Below are 15829 nucleotides of genomic sequence, written 5' to 3'. Positions count from 1 at the left end.
ACCGTCGATTGCCGTTTAGGCTTTATTCTTTATATTGAATTTCATTTTTAAAATTTACTTTTTTGAAAGCATGATCTTCTGGGGGATGTAGGAAGATGAACGGTTCAAATCTTTGATATCACATCCCGATATGTACAGTTAATTGAAATATGAGTTGATGTTATATAATTTGTAGAAACTTTATAAACACCAAGTAATATTTTCATTAACGATGAAACTCTGAACATAATATCAACGATCTGAACCTTCATCTTCCTGTATCCTCTAATAGATCATGTTTTCAAAAAACAAAATATGAAAAAACAATTTGGTGAGAAAAATGAAGCATAAATGTAAACAACAACCAACGGTTAAATTTTGATCTATGATTTATATAATTATAGTGGCACATTTCAAAGTTAAGCCCCTCACGAAAGTTGTAAAGCTTGTCATTACAAGCGTTTATAAATATTTGTTTCTATATTTTTCACACTTCTACATTAATTAAAAAACTATTAAAGACTTTACTTAAACAATAGTCATAGGATAAATGAGAAGAGAGTGCTAATGTAGAAAGCCTCACTAAAAATATCATCAATAAAACTCTTGAAGTCAAGCCAAAGTTCCAATACCGTTTCCCATGGTGATTGATGAAAATTGAAGAGTTTGTAAGAAAATGTGCAAGGTTCCAAACCTTGAAACATAACTCCCTTAATTTTGCAAATCTTTTGAACATTTGATATTTTGTAATGTTCTAATGTTTTATTTTTTATTTTTTATTATGCTCTTATTTTGGGTATGTAAATATGTAATACTTGAAAGACAAATGCGTTTTTATGTTTTGAATGTGATAATATGGTATGTATATACTTATTTAGTATTATGTTTTTCATTTGATTATTTATTGGTTTAAAATATATTTTCCTTAACGGGTAACGGGTCGAGTCATATTATATGTTAATATTATCAGGTCGGGTCATTTTACCCATTTATTTTAACGGGTGTTACACGACATGACCCGTTAAGATATCAGGTATGATACGAAAATGACACGAACACGAAAAACATGACATGAATGTCAGGTCTCACTACCATTGTCTTCTAAGGGTTTTACGGTTTAGCTGATTCAATGCATACGGCCAAAACTATTCATAAGTTATCTACATAATTTACATTGGGGTTTTTGAACATTAGTTCATGAAAAATGTTGAAATTTGAGAAGAAAAAAAAATTGGTGTTAGATTATGTATTTATTTTAATTGTTTGAAGTATACTTTTAATAAAATTCGTATTTATTTTTGTTATTTAATGTCTTCACAACAAAATTTTGATTTTGATTTTAAGTGTATAGAAATAACTGTACCGAAATATTTTGAATTGACTTGTTCGTATCATATGTCTGTACCAAACTATATTATAATGTATTTGTCTAAATAATTGTACTGAAATATATTTATAATGAATTAGTGTACCTAAATATTTTATCGAAATATATTATAATCAATTTGTGTAGATTTAGAAAAAGAAAAATCATGAAATTACCAAAAACAAAATGACATGATGAAATATAAATCCTGGCATTTAAGTAGAACCAAGGGGCTAAACTCAATTTTGAATCTTATACCAGGCATTAATCTAAACGTCATCTTATTTAAGAATTAAAATCTAGTTTTATAATTTATTTTCTTTTCACTTTTATAGAAGGTACGTAATCACGAGGTCATACACAGGGCCGGCCCAGGGCCAGTGCAGGCAGGGCGACCGTCCAGGGCCCAAAAAAATTAGGGGCACCAAAATTATTAGGGTGGTATATTTATATATGTTTTTATAAGAGTATAAATTTATAAAGTTTGGTTCAAATACACAGAAATTGAACTAGAAGTGGTGGTTTGCCATTTGAAAATAATGAGGAGGTCTTGGGTTCAAAACACCCAATGTGTGCTTATTTACTTTCTATTTTGCAATGATTTTTGTTGTTTAAAATTAACAAGAGGTCCTAAGTTCGAAATGCTATGTGCATGTTTATTTTTTTCAATTTTTACAAAGTTTTGTTTGGTTGTTAATTTATTTTTAGTTACTATCTAGTAGCTATGTGGGTTGTTATTTTTAAATATTCGTTTTAATTCAAGTCTAATCTTCAACAAAAATAATACGTAAACAAAATTTGCAAATTATATGATGCGTCATCAAAATGTTTAATTTAGTCCCATTCATTAATAAGACATATCAATTAAAGACTCAAAAACATCATTATTGTTTAGTACCATATTGACAAGGTTATTAAATAAGAAAAAAACATCTCACGATTTATTTAAAAACACGTTCAAAGTGTAGATGGAAAACAAAACTCATCATCTATCTACTTGTAAGCCCGAAGTTTTTTTGTTTCCCTCTCTCAATACAAAATAAATTAGTCTTTCAGTGTTTCTAAATTATTGAGTTTGAAGTGTTTTTCTAAGTATAATTTTTTCGATGTCTTATGTGTGAAAATAAATAATTTTCTTACATGAAGTTAGAGCATTTTTTTTGATGTCGCCCCGGGCCTCAAAAATCTTTGGACCGGCACTGGTCATACACATACATAAATATATACACTGATAACTAATGCAAAGATGATTATTGATTCCAAGGAAATCTGTGTTAAGATCAACTTGTACTTTCATTAACCTTAATTATTTCTTTTGTCAAAGTAGTACGGCACAAGTGGCGCAATTCATGATTATGTCAATCTGATTGTTGTTAGAGTGCTAGTGTGGATGGAAGAAAACTTTTGTTTATATTACTACATATCTTATTATTCTTACTTCGTTTCGTGATGGAATAGTTTTTCTTTATGTTTCTCTTTAATTATTCCATCGTGACATAATAAAATTATCAGTGTACCAAATATTATATATATATATATAATCACTCCTTAATTTGAAGTCGCCTTTGTTTAATTTCTTAATTATAGTGATACTGATGTATATAATAGACAAAAGGATGGTAGTGTAAGAAAAACCGTTAAGAGGAGGAAACCTTTTCTCATGAATTGAGTCAACAGGTATCTTTACGGGTAATTAATCTTAAGTGCTAAGGGTAATGAAGTCGAACGGAATATATACGTGGTTCTGCAAACCATGCATATGCACATGTCATGGTGACTTATAGCATGATTCAAAGCCGGAAAATGAAAGAATGAATGGCCGTTCTAGAAATGGTTTTGACTCTTTGAATAATCAACCAGAGTAAAAGCTCAAGAACATTCTTGTGTGCATGGTGGACCACTAAGTTCGACATTAACAATCTCTTATTCGACTGTTAAATGACCAGTGTATTAAATAAAAGTCAAATTCTTTAAAGTGATTGAAAAATAGAATACAAAATGCAATAGTATCACTCTTAATTTTACCAGATGCCCATTAACAAATGAGCTTTGGTACAGAAAATTCTCCAAACCTAATTACCTTATGAATCATTTTAGAGAAAAGAATTTATACGCTCATTGGAAACATGGGTCGTTCATGTAAAATAATGTGTTGATCACTAAGCAAACATAAAACAAATATTGTGAACAGTAAATGCATGCAAGTTTTATTGTTTTCGAAATTAAACATCGGACTGAGTTATACTTTATTTGGCTGGGAATATTTGACACCATTTGGCTGAATATATCTTTTTCTTTTTCAGTTTATTCTTTAGCCAGCAAGAAATCATTTTTGGATTCTTTGGCCTCTTTCCTTTTTAACGACCAAAGAAACCTCTTCATGTGGTTCAAAATGTAAGTTGGCTGAAGCCATTATTCTACCACAACATGCAATGAAGCAAATCCCCGGCGATATCAGCCATGAGAAGAGTTTCAAATCATTTATGTTTTATTTCTACTTTTTTCAGCGGTCGCACTTATTTTTGCCAATTTATTAATTATTTGTCATAGGCTAGAACTGCATAAAAATAATAATCAGAATTTGAAAGAAGAAAAAGTCTTCCTTTTATTAAGTATGTTATTAATGGCCCATAAAGTACAAAACGTTTGGGTCCATACTCCTGCTGCACAAAGTCGTCCTTCTCTCCTAGTTCACACAATAAAGCCTAAAATGGTCATCTTCTTATCACATTTCTATACATTCATTCAATTCCTCACTCTCTTTTCTCTGTGTATATCAAGCTCTATATATACCCCTACCCTTTGCATATAGTTCTAGTACAAAAACACAGAGAGAAATGGCCGGATCATATAAAGCCCTCTTCTTCTTAGCCCTTGTCCTGTGCTCTACTGTAGTCGTTTATGCAGCAAGACCAGAACCAGCTTTTTCAGCAGCGAAGTCTGCGAAAACCGAACTCGAGGTTCGTTGAGTTTTAATGTTTTAATTATGTTTTAGTATAACACTATTTCGTTTTTATTGTGTTCGAGTACCGGGATTATGAGTTTGATATATATATGGGTTTTTGGTGTGTGTGTGTTGTTTAAGGGTGTTGAAACAGAACAGGTTGATGAAGTTGGGAGCTGTGAAGGAGTTGGAGAGGAGGAGTGCTTGATGAGAAGAACTCTGGCTGCTCATGTCGATTATATCTATACACAGAAGCATAATCCCTGAACAACGTTTGTTAACTATATGTATTGTGATTATCTGCTGATTATATATGAATTACTTGTTAGCAATAAAAAGAAATGTTCCGTAGCAGTTTAGCTGATAATATATAATCAAGTTCCCTGTGCTTTCACTCTCTCTATATATAGTACTACTTACAGTGAATTTGAACCATTAATCTGTTAATTTAGTTCTTGCTCAAAGAATGATGTTCTGTTATTATTGCAACTAAATAAGCTGCCATAGGTTATGAATCCCTGCTTTTACAACCATTGTTCTAAAAATTTCTACCTAGCGGTCACCGTTTAGTTTAATCCATAGTCATTTAAAAATTAAGAAAGTGGGCCTAGCCCGTCTAAACATGCCTAGTCACTCACCTAGGTTGCGACTTTTACTTAAACATAAAATGAATAACTTTCATTTTGCATTTTATTTTGTCAATAAAATGTAAGATTTGTTGAATATTTAGATGAATACTCATTATATGTTTGTTCTCCATATTTTCAATATGTTCTAACACTTTATAATCTGTATGTCATTTTATTTTGAATTTATATATCCCAATACAATTATGTGTTTTTTTTTTAAATATAAATAGACACTTATACAATATATACTAAATTTACTTAAATCTGCCTAACTGCTTAGGCGTTAGGGCCCAGCCCGACATCTAACTTGCGTCTAACGTCTTTTAGAACATTGTTTACGACCATTTACTAATGAGACTTGTTATTGGCATTTCAAAAATCTCATTTTGCACTCCAAACTTTCTAAAATTAGAAAGAAAAATACACTTCTGAAGAGTGTAGAATGAGATTTTTAGAGTATTAATAACAGTTCTCTTACTAATAATCTTCAGTAATCTAGATAGTTTATTTATATGTCAAAGAAAATGAAAAGAAAATTTACTAATACCTTGTAATAAAGAAAGTATGTCACCATGAGGCCCTAAACGTCAATTTCCAATTTTATTTATGGATAAATTTCAAGTTCGTATTTCATACCGTATGTCCTGGATCAATTCTTTGTGCTGGTAAATCATACGATGGTGATCAGAAGGAGGCTGAAATATATATGTGAGTCTATCAAATCTCCGAAAAAGAACTGCCATAACGAAATCCCCTTTTAAAAAGATAAAAAAAAATTGTTTTTCTGGTCTATATATATATATGTCAAATCAATAAAATTGGTATTAAAATACCATGCAATCTAGAAAGTTTATCTTCCAGAATATATCTTGAATACTTTTCCGAATGCTGTATTTAACATATTGTTATAATCACATCACAATAAATAAAATTAACATTTTTCTTTTCAAATGAAACAGTCCGTGGTCTGTTTAAAACCAACCATCTGTTGGTATTTTTCAGAAATGATACTTTGAATGCGGTTCCTAATCCTTAATATTCTTTGACTAAAACCGTAATGGTATTCAAAGTTTGATCTTGTACACTTCATTATATTACAATTAATATTTATATTTTTATAGTTTTGACATTAATTGTTTAATATTTGATGAGATTTATAATCCTATAAATTTAAAATCCCTCATTATAATATTATTAGAAATGGTTACAATAAAAAAATTCAAACATTTTGATTGAATAAATGGATAAAAACTACATAAAAATAAGAAATAATAAATGACAAAAGAATGTATCCATAGTGTTAAAAAAAGGGTACATTATTAATAAAGAAGAATGAGTACATTATAAATAAATTAGGGTACAGATAAAAGATTAAAAAATTATGAGTACAAATGAATTTTTAAAAAATATAGGCGCTAAAAGAAATTAATACATGGGTACAAAATAAAGCTAAAAAGAAAATACTACAAATTTAAAAAAATGTTGCAAATTAAAAGTGGGTATAAACTAAAAATATAAATATATGATACAAAGTTTAGGCATAAAACATAAATATACCATACGTAATTTTTCTATCATTGATTAAATATACAATGTCACGTGATGACGTACACATGAGTACAAACACAAAAAAAACTTTAAAAAATATGGGCACAAAAAGAAACTAATATATGGGTACAAATTAAAAATAGGTACAAACTAAAAATAAAAATATATGATAAAAAATTTAGCCATAAATATAAATATACTAATTTTAATATTTTTAACACTATAGGAATATATTTAAAAATAAAAATATTTTATTATTTAAATAATTAATGATGTTATTAATATCAAATGACCTTGATCAAAAATTGAAAATGAATAAGATTTTAATCAATAAAATCGCAAAAAAAAGAATGTGAACCTAATTTATCCTTTTCAGAAACTGCTACTTTTGCTTTTATGAAAACTTAATTAAGAGTTACCTGGGAAGTAACTAAAGGAAGTGAGTGTGGTTGAACAGCTTGTCAATTGAATGCTTTCCTCTTCCTGATCTCTACACCTGTAAGAAAATCATGAATGTGAGCAACCACTTAAAGTAATTTCAGTTGGGGTTCTTTTAATTTTCAGCAAAGATGTAAGCAACAAAAACCACAAACTGTTCTCACCTAAAACAAAAGGAGACAACTTGTTTAAGACGGTGAATCAGTGATAAATAGGACTTCCAACTCAAAAGTTAGAAGTTATTAGGTAAAGTATTTATGAGAATTATAACACATTACATAGATCATTCTATCTATTCTTGTCTGCGCAATTTTTGGTTTCCAACATAAGCTATATATTATATATTATATATTACACACACACACACAAAAACCCACGTTTACTGTTTACGAGCAGTAAAGTGCCAAAAATGCCCCCCAATTGCTCTTGGTCGTGCATCTTTTCCTATTTTTACATAGTGAAAATTTGCCCTCGTCGCCCACGCTTCCATCATCATTGAAGAAACCTATTCTCGACTCTTCTACTTCATTCCACTCTCTCTCATCTAAATCCAAAAGATTAGTTCACAACTTCTCAAACTCTGTGTCGCACCGCCAACATGGGCGCCACAGCTGCTGGGTCCCCAATCTACATAAGGCAAGTAATTTGAAGTTTTGATCCTGTTTTCAATTATTACGCCCAATTTCAAATTTAAATTTATTTACATTTTTAAATTGATTTTGGGTTACTGAAATCATTGATGGAAAATCTGCTAGAAAACTCAAGATTTCAGTATTCGAATTATGGGTTCTCTTCAAACTTCACAATTGTTGGATCTGGGTTCTCTTCAGACTTCACAATCTACTAGAAAACTCAAGGTTTGTCTCTCTGTTATACCTGTTATTATCTTAATCACAGTAAAGGGTTTACTTAATGTTTTAATTGAGTAATTAGTTATGTAGTTTGTTAGGCCAACTGGCAGAGAATATTTGGAGAACCTATATGTAGCCAATTGTGGATGTAATGGAACAATGGTCAATTATATAAAGAAATATTTTACAAAAACATCTCTCTCTCTCTCTCTCTCTCTCTCTCTCTCTCTCTCTCTCTCTCTCTCTCTCTCTCTCTCTCTCTCTCTACTCCTGTTTCCCATTCTTCATTGTTGTTACTACTTGCAAGTTGAGTTAGGACTCTGAGAATTGGTACATATCAATTGGTATCATCCTGGTCGATCCTCGATTCCCTCTTGTATGCTCTGTCACGCTCCGACAACTCGATTAACAACTATGGACACCCGTCTTTCCACCGTTGAAGCTACTCTTGCCGATCTTCCTAATCTCATTCACTCTTCCATTTCAATGCCGAACACTACTAAGATGGGCAAATACCCATTGGTTATGGGTAATCGTGGTTATCCACCCATTTACATTTGAGGGTTACGGTTATGGGTAACTGTTTAGATAAATAAAGGGTTATGGGTATAACCGTTTACCCGTAAAATTTAAATGGGCGGTTATGGGTATTACCCGTGCTATAAACTGGTACCCATTTAACCATTTATTTTAATATATGTAAAACTAAAACAAAAAAAATTAGCTTCTAGCTAAGTTTAGTATCCCGAGACATATTTGGTTATAAAGGGCCATAATATATATATATATATATGTATATATATATATGTATGTATATGTATCACTTGAGAGAAAAATATAGTTGATAGAACGGTCCAATGTTTAATATATGTGATTGAATGTACTAAAACATTAGAGGGTTCGATAGTTTTGTTTTGGAGTCTTTTGGAGCTTTGGTCAACTGAAGATCATGATTACCTTGAACTTTTAGAAACATGTTATTGTCAACCGATGAGTACCTATATATATATATATATATATATATATATATTTAATTGGCCTCGAGTTTTCAATAAATATTGGACCCAAAAATTAGAAATCAATTAAATGGCTTGGATCGATGAGCATATGTTTCTAAATAAAAATCCAAATATTTATCAAATTAACTTATTAGCAGACTGATACATACTCACGTACATACATATATATATATATATATGTGTGTGTGTGTGTGTGTTTTTTTTTTTTTGTAAACACGAATATTAATTAACCTGCAACCATGCATGATTCTTGTAATAGATTAACTGTCAAATAATTGATTCTTGTAATAGATTGACTGTCAAATAATTGGGAGACATCGCGTATATTCATAAATAATATTGCCGTTAATACAAAAATTCATGTTAAATGTATTTATAATGGTATTTAATTGTTAGAAAAAGAAAATTATGACAAATTTCTTTTTAAGTTTTAAGTTGTTAAAAAAATAGGTAGACGGGTGAAAAAACAAAGGAGTAAATGGGTTAAAAATGAGTAAACGGGTACGCAGTTATGGTTAAATGGGTATGCGGTTATATGTATGGTTAACCGTTTATAAACGGTTATGGGTATGGGTATACCCATTTATAGAAATACTCAACGGGTAAACGATTATGCGGGTAAAAGCTTAAACGGTTATGGATAAATAATTGCGGTTATCTTCCCGCCATAACCGTTGCCCATCCTAAACGATACCCTCTTTGTTGTTTTTTCCGTCGAACTGGATGCTAAACTTGCTTTCTCATTCAAGCAATTACAGCGTGAGCAGTTCTTTGTGGGTGGTGCTGGCTCTTCTGCGCACCCAGTGCTTCCAGCACATGATCTGGGTCATCCATCGCCCATTCTTATGAAGGAGGCTGATCTCCGTTTCCTGGAGACACCTCATCTACCTCATCGTGATTAGTATGAGCCTGGAGGATGGTCCCCAAGGCCTCAGTGGCAACAGAGGGTGGAATTTCCTCGATTCTCAGATGGCGATGATTTGATCGCTTGGATTTATAAGGCTGAGCAATATTTTGCTTGTTACAGTACTCTAGATCCTCAAAAGGTTCTTACAGCTTCATTTTACATGGAAAAGGAAGCTCTTCAGTGGTTCAAATGGCGAAATTGCATTCACATTACACCAACTTAGGAGAAATTCACCAATGTTTTTTGTACGGAATTTGGACCCTCTGAATTTGAAGATTGCATGGACGCATTGTTCAAATTGAGGCAAACAGACTCTTAAGGAATATGTGAATTAATTTACAATGTTAAATTGTTGAAACCTAGTAATGTTCATGATGCCATATCCATTGCCATGCAACTTGATGCTAAACTTTCTGATATGAAGGTAGTCACTCCTAGGCAAAATCCTACACCCAAAATCCATCCACGGCCTATTTTAACACCTTGAAATAGATCCCCTCCTTTCCAATTCAAAAAACTCACCCCAGAAGAAGTTCGAAGGAAGAAAGATAAAGGTGAGTGATGGTTCTGTACTAAAAAATGGGTTAGGGTCACAAAACTTCTCATGTTAGATGTGTGTGAGGATGAGGAGTTCGAATCTGGGGAAACACCTGAGGTACAAGCAGAGTTGTAGACAATAGAGTTGAGTTAGTGTGCCTTTTATGGCATCAATGAGAAACATACATTGCAAACTATGAAGGTGATGGGTGTATTGAATAACCACCTCGTGAAGATTCTCTTGGATTCTGGAAGTACTCATAACTTCATAGATTCTCGACTATTGAAGAAGGTTGGGTGGGTAGTTCAATCAACCAAACCATTTGATGTCATGAATGCAGATGGTGGTAAGGTGAGAAGTCAAGGGTGTTGCCAACAAACTTCTCTAGAATTAGGAGGATATCATTGTAGCACATATTTGTATTCTCTCCTTTTAGGAGGCTGTGATGTAGTGCTCGGAGTCCAATGGCTGTCTTTTGTGAGTCATGTCCTTTGGGACTTCCAACTCCTAACTATGGAGTTCGGTGTAGGCCAAATGAAGATAAGATATCCCACAATCCTTCAACATAGGTTGCAACACCACTAATTCAAGAAATGACATTGCAACAATTGGATAAAGAGTTTGGTAACTCTAATCTTCGGGTGTTATTGTACTCAATAGAGCCTGGAATAGTTGGAAGCAACAATTTAACTCCACATCAGATTGCATAATTAAAAACAATCCTACAAAACTTTGTTAATGTGTTCAAAGTTCATTCTCAGCTTCCTCCTGCTAGATCTCATGACCACAAAATCCTTTTAATTCGAAGTTCCAACCCTTCAAGTATCAGACCATACCATAATAGTTCTGTCCAAAAAGATGAAATTGAAAAGGCAGTGCAAGAATTGCTCCATTATGGGTTCATTGGACCTAGTCACAACCTATTCTCATTTCTAGTATTGTTGGTTAAGAAGAAAGAAGGCACATGGAGGTTATGCATGGATTATAGGGAATTAAACGGTATCACAATCAAAGACAAGTATCCCATTCCTTTAATTGATGACCTGTTAGATGAACTTTATGGAGCTAAGTACTTTACTAAGTTGGATCTCACGGCTGGCTATCACCAAATCCAAATGCATGAAGAAGACATTGCAAAAACTACCTTTAGGACACATGAGGGATATTATGAGTTCCTTGTGATGCCCTTTGAATTGACTAACGCTCCTGCAACCTTTCAGAGTCTGATGAATGATATTTTAAGCCCCATCTGAGGAAGTTTATACTAGTGTTCTTCGATAATATACTGGTTTATAGCAGATCATGGGATGATCACTTAGACCATTTGCATAAGGCATTTCAAGTCTTGCAAGAGCATCAATTGTATGTAAAAAAAAAAAAAACGAAAGTGTTCTTTTGGGCAAAACCAAATGGAATATTTAGGACACATTGTCTCAAGTGAAGGTGTCTCAGTTGATCCAACAAAAATAAAGGTTATTATTGACTGGCCTACTCCTAGAACAGTGAAGGAACTTAGGGGATTCTTGGGATTGACAGGGTGTTACATGAAGTTTGTTCCTGGTTATGGTAAAATTTGCCAACCTTTATACAAACTCACCGGCAAGGAAAGGTTTATTTGGTCTGAAGACACTGAGGAAGCTTTCAATAAGTTAAAAGAAGCCATGACCTCTCCCCAGTAACTTGCACTTCCAAACTTTCAGGTTCCTTTTGTGGTGGAATGCGATGCCTCGGGAAATGGGATTGGGGCAGTGCTTCAACAGTAAGGGAAACCTATTGCTTTTATAAGCCAATCTCTAGGGCCAAGGAATCAAGCACTGTTAACCTGTGAGAGGGAATTGATTGCCATTGTTTATGCAGTCAAAAAATGGCTAAACTACTTACAAGGGTGCCATTTTATTATCAAGACAGATCATAGTAGCTTGGAGTACTTTTTTTAAGTCAGAGAACTAACACCCCATTCCAACAAAAATGGGTTTCAAAGTTGTTAGGCTTTGACTATGAGGTGCAATATAGGCAAGGCAAGGAAGCTGATGCACTGTCTAATGTTTCTGGTTCCCTACCATTACTTGAGAAAGCATTGGAGGAAGAAAGTGAGTAATTTTCCATCACCTACCCTTACTTTGGATAGTTGGATGAGTTGAGGAGAGAATTAGAGCATGATCAGTGGATTACAATGAAAAATATAGAATTGAAAGCCAATAATCAATCGGGAAAAGTTTACTCTAGCCTATCCAAGTATCATATTAACAATGGCTTTCTCAAATACAAACATAGGATTGTCATTGGTACTTACTCATCTTGGAGGAAAAAGGTTTTTAAGGAACACCACTCCACTCATATGGCAGGGGCATGAGGGAGTGTTGAAAACTTATCAAAGGTTAAAAAAAAAAAGGTTTTCCTGGGTTGGAATGAAGAGGGACATCAAGACTTAGGTGGCTGAGTGTAGAACTTGTCAACAGAATAAATATGAAACAATTTCTCCCCCTGGATTGTTGCAGCTCCTTCTAATTCCTCAGCAAGCTTGGAATGACATCAGTATGGACTTCATCTGTGGTTTACCATGTTGCAAGGGTAAATTTGTGATACTAGTGATTGTGGATAGGCTTTCTAAATATGCCCACTTCATACCCTTGGGTCATCCTTACACTGCTAGCATAGTTGCACAGGAATTCGTTGAACATGTGTTTAAATTACATGGTATGCATATGACCATAGTAAGTGATAGAGACACCATTTTCCTGAGTGCTTTTTGGAAAGAGTTTTTCAAAATGCAAGGTTCTAAGTTATGCATGAGCTCTGGTTATCACCCTCAAAGTGATGGCCAAACTCAAGTAGTTAACAGATGTGTAGAAACCTACCTTAGGTGTTTTACAAGTTGTCAACCCAGGAAATGGTTGCAATGGCTCATATGGGCTGAATGGAGTTACAATACATTGCTTCCGATGAATTGGGAACTGCTAAGTTAGACAGCATTGAACAAGGACTGTTGGCCAGGGATAAAATGATATATATGTTCAAGACCAACTTAGTTGTAGCTCAGAATCGCATGAAAGTGCAAGCTGCTAAGCACAAGTGTGAGAGAACCTTTAAAGTTGGAGATTTAGTCAATCTAAAACTCATCCCATATCAGTTGCAGCCCTTAGCTACTCATGCTTACCACAAACTTCACCCAAAGTTCTATGGCCCTTTCGAAGTTTTGGAAAAAATTGGCAGTGTTGCTTATAAACTGAAGTTACCAGAAGGTTCGAATATTCACTCAGTGTTTCATGTTAGTTGTTTGAAGAAACACATTGGTGCTGATGTAAGTCTAGTCCCATTACTACCATTGGTCACTGATGATGGTCTCCAAGCTCAAGAACCGAAAGCATTTTTGCAAAGGAGGATTTATATGAAGAAATATGCAGCAGGAGTTCAATTGCTTTTGCAGTGGAAGGGCAAGAATGAAGATGAATCCTCATGGGAATTTTAAGTGAGTAATTAGTTATGTAGTTTGTTTTGCCAACTGGCAAAGAATATTTGGAGAACCTATATGTAGCCAATTGTGGATGTAATCGAACAACAGTCAATTTTATAAAGAAAGATTTTACAAAAACATCTCTCTCTCTCTCTCTCTTTCTCTCTAGCTTCTCCTCCCTCCCATTCTCCATTGTTGCTGCTACTTCTCTCTCTCTCTCTCTCTCTCTCTCTCTCTCTCTCTCTCTCTTTCTCTCTAGCTACTCCTCCCTCCCATTCTCCATTGTTGCTGCTACTTGCAGGTTGAGTTAGGACTCTGAGAATTGGTACATATCACTCTCTCTCTCTCTCTCTCACCTTTTTTTTTCAATTCATGATCAAATTTCCTTTGTATGAATGTTGGATCTGTTGCTTTCAACAAATTTTGCACTCTGTTTGTTGCACTTAATTTTTTGTCGTTTGATTTGGTGAATTCTTGGGAAAATCCAAGTTGAGTCCCGTTTTGATTCGAAGAAATTTTATACCCAGAAAAGCTTGGCTGCCATTCTGATTTGAAGAAATTTCAAACCCATGAAAGCTCGTGTTTCTTGGTGAGTTCTCTGACATATTTGTTTCGGATTTGGTTTTTGGGTTCTCTTTTTGTTCAAATTTTTATAATTTTAATTTAAAAAATCTGGGTTAAAGAATTTTTTTCTGAGTTTAGCATTTAGCTGTTGGATTGCATGAAATCAGTATTTAAAGAAATCTTTTGTATGAGAATGCAATGATGGACATTTTTTTTGCCCAGCGAATTAACTCACAGAGCTTCCTGTGAGTTAAAGTCTTAAACTTTTGATTGAAATCTTTTAGAGCTTTTATCGTTTTTGTTATCTATGCTGATGTTAACTGGGAATTTTTTTTTATCATAATTTTGTTTTATTTTCTGTTGGGCAGCTTTTGGTATGCTGCGGATGTTGATTCGGCAATGCATTTACAATATTACTCTTTGCAACGCTTTGCCTTTGAGCTATTAAGTACATCAAGGTATACTAACTATTTGACCGCATATGTCATAGTTGCATTATAGTGAGGTTTAGAAATTTTAATTATAATATAAAAAAAAATTGTATGGATGTGATCGTTCATTATATGTCGATACAGAGTGATGATTCCTTGGTCGTGAGACGGATTTTTCCAACGAAAGTACGGTACTTCTCTGTCTTCATAGGGGATTTGAATATTTAACTCGACTCTCTTGTGGAATTCCAATAACTAATTTGTATGAACAGGTCGAGCCTATATACTAGATATGTACGACACTCGAATATATCCATTTTTAAGTTTCCTGCTCTCCTAATGTTCTAAGATGCAAGCTCTTTGCACCAAAGTTACCAGCTGTACTGCTGTACAGGTCTATGAGAGCAGGATTCTAGCATAAACCAAGTGTTTAAATCCACCTTTACTTGATCTTCTTTAGGATTATGAAGCAAGGAGATACATTGACCAGAAGGTTGGAGTAGGTGAGCCATTGCTACCACACTCGCATATCAGATAATAGTGGTTTGCTATTATGAACTTCTGTAGTGTAATCTTTTTTCTTGAATGTAAACAGAGTGGAACTGTTTGTCGCAGGAATCTTCTGGCGGACGAGCACACAGCTCCCCTGGGAGAATGGCGTCGGTTGAGGGTATCTGTCGTACTTCTACTTTCTTCTCGGGCTCGCTCGGGCAAGCCTTTGTCGGGCAGATCTTGGTCGGGCAAGACACACTTCGGGCAAGGCTCGTCGGGCAGTTCTGAAAGAGAAGGACAGAGTTAATTTGAAAGGGTGCCTTTGTGGGGCCTTAGGTGTAGGCCTTAAGGCTCACAATCAAGATTAACTTTGTCGTGCTCAGGCGTGCCACTGCCATCTTCAGTATGGCAGATGTTGAATGGGTGTTAAGCTTTGATTGAATATGTATACGCCCGAGAAACCAAGTTAGATATAACAGGTGCCTTTGTGGGGCCTTAGGTATAGGCCTTGAGGCTTCCTGTCAAACTAAACTAGCGCTTGGATGTATCATATTTGGTCTTTTATGGTTGCCAGAGTCTTATTACTATTATACCTTTGATTATCTGAATCCAAGAGGTAGGATGAACCCAAATGAGTGCCTTTGTAGGGCCTTAGGTATAGGCCTTGAG

The 15829-nt window shown here is 34.0% G+C and overlaps 1 protein-coding gene across 1 annotated transcript; it reads left to right on the top strand.

The window, feature by feature from the left end:
- The first annotated feature begins 13136 nt into the window (after positions 1-13136).
- LOC139191825 (uncharacterized) lies at positions 13137-13688 on the top strand. The gene has a single exon (XM_070812849.1). It carries the CDS (start codon positions 13137-13139, stop codon positions 13686-13688), a length of 552 nt encoding a protein of 183 aa, XP_070668950.1.
- Positions 13689-15829: the final 2141 nt, after the last annotated feature.

The sequence above is a fragment of the Malus domestica genome, chromosome 15 (genome assembly GCF_042453785.1).
Source record: "Malus domestica chromosome 15, GDT2T_hap1".
Taxonomy (NCBI): Eukaryota; Viridiplantae; Streptophyta; class Magnoliopsida; order Rosales; family Rosaceae; genus Malus; species Malus domestica.
This window is presented reverse-complemented; position numbering and strand designations above follow the sequence as displayed.

Bases quoted from the DNA above. Each gene is read 5' to 3' on its own strand.
- LOC139191825 (XM_070812849.1), top strand. From the start codon at position 13,137: ATGGAGTTACAATACATTGCTTCCGATGAATTGGGAACTGCTAAGTTA.